Consider the following 6,533-nt stretch of genomic DNA (forward strand, 5'->3'; position numbering starts at 1 on the left):
CATCCTCGACTGCTTTTTTAGATCTTTTTGCAGTACAAAGGCGTCGTTTTGTATTTGTTGATGACGTTGTATATTTTAACAACGACGGTGATTTAGCGTCGTGGTTTATGAGGGAAAAGATGACGGTGGATTTCACGACCATTGAAAAACCGAATACACGACGGTGATTTACCGTCGTCTTTTTGCTTTTTTGTAGTAGTGCTACTGCCTAGGGTGTTTACCAAAATAAGACACTAATTCCAAGTGTTTGAACACTATTGAAGGCTGCTTACTGCCTAAGGATATTTATCAAAATAAGACACTAATCTCAAGTGTTCAACAAAATAATTTTTTCATCAAGTGGTTACAGACTCAGCAAAATACCTTCTGATTGTTCTTGAGGTTAGTATATCCTAGTACTAGCTAGAAACATGCATAGTTTTTGGACAACATTGTGTTATTTATACTATTTTTTAATATTAAAATTTTATCTAGAGGAGACTGGATTTCTGAGTTGGAACCCTTACATGACCTGTGTTTCAATGACCAAATAGATGGGTCAATAATATATAGGCAAAATGACTCGTGTTTCAGTGACCAAATTATAAGCCGAGAACATAAATATATTCGAGCAATATAGCTAGAAATCCAAGAAAATAAATATATTCGAGCAAGCATGAAATTAAAAAGCACACAACATATTATTCAAAAGATGAACAACTTATTTCGTACGGAACACTGGAAATTAAATGCACAGCCGGGCATCAGACTGACGTTACTAATGTAATGACGACGACATTGCCCGTTATTTAACCAATTACGGACATCACAGAAACACACAAACAAAAACAGCACGGAAAAGCTTTCATTTTTACCAATGACACAAAGCCATGGATATTTGATGACGACGACATTGTTTAATTGGTAGCATTCTGCAGACGAGGGTGGCAGCAGTTATATTTGACCAACTTGGTCTCCATGGGGTCGTCACAGACTGGGCAGTCCAAGTGCATTGGGGCATTTCCAGCAATCTGAAAGGTGATGCAGGAGAGTCCTTGTTTCCCAGTTATAAGACTGTCATGGTACTTGGTGAAAGCATCTCCCCATTCCTTCCCAATTATGTGTTGCTTCCAGACAGAGAATTTCTCTAGGGTTGTGACAATAGTGTTAGCTTGACCACAGGTCACCACAGTCCATCCTTTGGTAAGCATAATCCATCCGTCGATATCGTCTTTGTAAGAAAGTAGCTTGTGGACTTCTTTTGTCACCTGCTTGTACTCGTACTCGTTGCTAGAGTGAGCCAAGCTAAAGAAGAGGTTTTCCATTCCGAACCAGAAAGTCTTCGAAGTCTCGGATTCTTTCCTAACACTAGCTAACTCAATCTGTATTTTCAGTTCTTTGTCAATGGCAAACTTTGCTTTTGTTATCTTTCTGGACAAGTCGGTGGTTGTTTTCTCGTTGCCTCCAATGAAGAAAGTGTACCCTTGGTTTTCCATCTGTTGCAGCACATTTAACGAAATAATTACTTATTAAATATTCCACAATTAATACAAAGTGCTGCTATTTATACCACATTTACTGACCACCTCTCTAATATAGGTAGATTCCACGTACATTAGTGCGTTCCACTTTTATTAGAGAGTTAGTCAACAAAGTGATAAACAAATGCAAATCATATCATTGATTAATATATACGTACCGAGTTTAAAAGTTGGTCATTGTCCTTTGTAATATGATCCACTACTGGCTTAAGCATTGTGGGGACCTTAATATCCAGGAAAGCAAAGAAATAGATACCAAATTCCTTAATCAAGGTAAGAGCATTGGTGTTTTCAACCTTTCCTTGGGGGTTGATCAAAACCGCTGTGGAATTTCCCCTGACTTTCCACTCTTTCTTGAGGTACATGTATGATGGGGAGGAAAAATATTGCACTGCGTACCACGGCATCTGCTCACTCCATTTCTTAAACTGCAACTTTTTTTTTTCGGCTTCAGTTGTCCAGTCACCCTCAAAGGGGATCCACACAATCTTGCATTTATACTCTTCATCGATTTTTTTATACAGATTAGCGAGCAGCAAAAGTTCTTCTTTCGATACATTTTCCAGGCTCGAGATATAAAACAACACATATTTCCCCCTCACCTCATTGATAAATGTATCGCCATCGATCTGTTGATCATCCATCAAGCAAAGTTTTAATTTTTAATTTTATTTTTTAGAGAACGCTAAAACACTAGGGTCACTTTATTTACCAAATTTATCACTTTATAAACTTCAGTTATTATTGGTAAATATATAATTTGGTGAACATCTTGGTTGTTTCTAGCATTATTAAGCACTGTGTTACAAGAGCAAACCTTGGTGTTATTAGAATCACAACTGATGACGGGCTGCTCAGTATCGTTGTAGAGAATCAAGGTGCTGATAACCTTCGTGATGTTATCACAGATTACAAGTTCTTTGAAAATCCACAAGTACTTAGCTGCCTCCGCTGTATTGAATAAGTAAAACAAAAAACAAAACCAAAAAGACATCCATCATTTAACAAAATTTCAACAAATTATTGGCAGGTTATCAATTGGCAGATTATGACAAGTTACTAAAAATTCAGTTTTTACGTAAAGGACTAACACATGTAAAGAGAAATACTAACTAGTTCATCATTCATATGTTTCCCTTTTATTGAGGGATTCTTCGAACACACCTTGTGAGGTTCACCACAAATTTTACCTCAACAATCTGAGCTCCCTATTTTTCAATCGTCTATTTTTTAATTCTTCATTCACAAATCATCATTGCAAAAGTTTAGACAAATTGAAAACTATTAAGAGAACTAGTTGGGACTAACAAAAAAGACAAATTAAAAGCCATTAAGAGATCTACTGACTGATCTAGGGCAAATGAGTATAATTTCCCCTGCTTTCTATTGAGAAGGAACACACATGAAATTGCTCACGTTGGTGTTCCCCTTCACCATCAATGTCATGGGGGACAAACATTTGAAAAAAGGCCGTTAAGAGGTTCAGGCAAAGGCAGAGAACTAGAAAGAAAAATCTATAGAAATGTACACACACACACACACATAGTCAACCTTTTTCTTTCACACATCTGTCATACTGTTCCTTGAGCTCCATGACGAGTTCATTGATTTTCTCCCCGGAAAGCTTGGGTAGATTGTCCGGCTCGTCCCTGTACCGGAGAAAATCATGTTTGGTCATGAGACACAAATACAAGTACATTTTAATTGTGAAGAGAAAAACAAAATTATATATATATATAATAAATTTTCTTGGAAATATTTTGTTCTGAATTAAATTAATGGAAGAAATTTACCTGTCATTGGTAATACGGTTGATCTCATCCGTACAAGCTACAATAGTGAAAATTGTCCAATACACTGCCGTTGGGATTTTCCTCCCTGCAGTAGTCAATGTGGGCACATCATTCGGATTGTTGTTGTGTAGAAGATCCTCCAGCTTAACTATGTAACCAATCACATGATATGTTTCCATGATCAAATTGTTAAGCTCAACAACCGAGGCCTTGCGTTTGATAAAGATCGAGACTCGCTTAAGGATTGCCACTGACTTGGTAAGTTTGTCACATCGGCCATACTGCCGGGCAAGTTGCCAGAAATCTCCATATTCCAAAGCAAACGCTGCTAGGGTTAGCACTGCCTTCGCTTCCAATGAAAACTGTTTTAGCTTTTGCAATATTACTTCAGTCCTTTGATGGAGGGAAACTTGTTTAGCATGTGGATCAGCGTTCCATGATGACATCTGGAATTTCACCATAATATATACTATGAGAAGTCCAATAATTTATATAGATTTAGGTCTATGCATTCTTAAAAGAATTTAAAATGTAAAAATAAAAGGGTTGTTAAGGTGAATGTAGAAAAGTAAGGCCATCTTTAAGAGAGGGCTAAATCCTTGTTTTTGGCCCTTTCACACCCGAAACCCATCTCTAGCAAGTGGGATATATGTGCCATGTCATTAGGTCAAATCCAGACAGCGGGCCAAAAGGGCTAAATGCTAGGCCGAATGTGCCACACGTGGGCTATATCTTATTTTATTAAGTGGGTCAGTTATTTTTAAATTAAAGTATATTATTGTTGTTTTTAAATTAATGATTTTTTGTTGTTGGAAGACCTTTCTTATTGAAAGGGATGATAGCATATTAAACTCACACACACAACACAGATGATAGGGCTCGAATCCAAGACATTATCTAAGAGAATAAATACTTCAAACTACTACACTAGTGGGTCATTTGCTTAAATTAATGTTTTAGTTTCTTGGTAGGTTGTTGTTGTTTTTAAATTAATGTTATCATTTCTGAAAATATTTTTCTTTTCTAAAATCCTATCCAAAAATAATTTTTATCTTCTAACATAAATTGTAAATAGGATCTAAAATAGTACTTTAATTAAATTATCCAATATATACTAAAAATTAATAAAATATTGAGGGCGATATAATTTGAATAATACTAGTCTTACTACATTTTTTATACCACATGATGTGGCAGCTGATATGTATATACCACATCATATAAAATACTAGTTTCTGTTTTTCTAATTTTATTTATTAAAATACACTTCATTCATTTAATTGATATGGCATATGATATATGTCATATCATGTGGTATATAAATGTGAGATAATAATGTGATAAATGTAGCATTACTCATATAATTTAGCCGTTCTCTCTCTTCTTTCTTCTACAATATTTTATTAGTGGATAAAATATGGCGCCCACAAGACTTAAAAATTAATAAAATATTGAGGGTGCTAAATTTTATAAGTGGGCATATTTAGCCAGATGGCCTAAGGTGATGGGCTGCATGGACAAAACCCATTAAAAAAAATATAAATAAAAAATAAAAAAGGAGTTTCAAAGGGAAAAACCAAATTTACTAAAAATAAGAATAAAATTTTCCATCGATGCATTAAAACCACAATTAATTATTACTATATATGAATGTAATATGATGACCTTGCAGTTAATGGACTTCAGAAGGTACAATGGAGAGATGAAGGTGTCGTCGACGTTAGAGATTGTCAGGGCAGGTGCATTTTTTTGCTGCAGAAGATGAGAATATTAGGTGATCAGTAGTAAATAAAGATACTAGTGTTCTAATACGTGTACTTAAACTCTCTCTCTCTCTCTCTCTCTCTCTCTCTCTCTCTCTCTCTCTATATATATATATATATATATATAAACTTACCTGCTGATTAATATCAACGATGGAGTTATTGGCTGCGTCCTCAATGATGCTCCCAGTGACCGATAAAAGACCGTTAACGCAAAAGCCGGGCTCCCTCTGGTCAGGAAAATGGTTGTCAAGAACAACAGTCCAGATTTGGTCAACCGACATGTTCTCCTCATGATGAGTCATGGTGGTTCTATACTATAGTTATGGTTAGAGACCCCAACTGTGGCTTTGTTTTGAGGCAGGCCTCTGGATATGGCTCACGAAAATCTTTGGGTTTCAATTTGGCAGAAGAAAGACGAGAGAAATATCAGACTTAGGGCTAATGGCTTGTAAGTCTTGTGGTGAGTTCAGTTGAATGCCCACTGCCCCTATTTATAGCAACATCCTGCAATACATATGCCCACTCCTAACTTGCCACGTAGTGTGTTGACACCGTGTTGACTTTAAGAAAATCCCACCAATTGAGGGATAACTCCTTGCTTGTCATACGTCACATCCCCATCTATAACTTCTCAAGGCCCTAGACCCCAAATGAAAGGGGGCCATGCAAACGTCCCAGCCTTCAATCAAACTTGTCTACTCCAACTTGGACTATAAAAGGGAACTCACCACCTCCAAGCAAGAGAGAATTGGCTGCTACTTCTTTACTTCTCTAAGAGCTGTCCAAGGCTCTCCCAAGCTTTCTATTTCTATCCTATTAGGGCTCTCAAGCCTCTCTCTCTCATGTTCAATGTAATCTCCATATTCAAATACAAATACACAGCTATAAACTATAGTGGATGTAGCCCCATTATGGGTGAACCACTCAAACACTTGTGTTATGTGTGTGATTATGTCTTAATCCGTTAGGTACAAATTCACCCGTTAACATAGTGCATACTATTTGAATTTATAGATTGTTTGTTAAGGATTGAGTCTTATAAGTTGGGACTTTTAGCTCAAGTGGTTGAAACATGTAACTATGCACTCGAGGTTCTATGTTCTTTTCTTCCAACCCTAATATCGATTGTATATAAAATATATAAATAATTCGGTATAAGTCCAATTCTTATGATAGAATTTAAGTGCAATCCATACGCATATTGTTAGTAATTCAAGTCATTTGACTTCAATGCCACATTGGATTACATTCCATTCTAATTTTATGATGTAATCATTTTTTTTTTCTTTTTGAATTTATTTTCATGTACCAATGATGCCCTTATGATTTAAATCGGGAAAGACTGATTTATATCATAATAATTAGCTAATTAATACAACTATTGATTCTTATTGCTATTCATAAATGAGTAAGAAATTAATTTTAGTCCAATAATTATTATATTTGACCTTTTA

At 35.8% G+C, this 6,533-nt stretch overlaps 1 protein-coding gene across 1 annotated transcript; it reads right to left on the reverse strand.

Moving 5' to 3' along the window:
* Nucleotides 1-685: 685 nt before the first annotated feature.
* On the reverse strand, nt 686-5,521 carry LOC117612786 (protein SIEVE ELEMENT OCCLUSION B-like). The gene is made up of 7 exons (XM_034341426.1): nt 5,211-5,521; nt 4,979-5,065; nt 3,314-3,759; nt 3,072-3,169; nt 2,338-2,471; nt 1,679-2,149; nt 686-1,475 (listed from the first exon to the last, which is right to left on the reverse strand). Exons 1-7 carry the CDS (start codon nt 5,379-5,381, stop codon nt 897-899), a joined length of 1,986 nt encoding a protein of 661 aa, XP_034197317.1. The 5' UTR covers nt 5,382-5,521; the 3' UTR covers nt 686-896.
* Between the last annotated feature and the right edge of the window lie 1,012 nt (nt 5,522-6,533).

Source organism: Prunus dulcis, unplaced genomic scaffold (genome assembly GCF_902201215.1).
Source record: "Prunus dulcis unplaced genomic scaffold, ALMONDv2, whole genome shotgun sequence".
Taxonomy (NCBI): Eukaryota; Viridiplantae; Streptophyta; class Magnoliopsida; order Rosales; family Rosaceae; genus Prunus; species Prunus dulcis.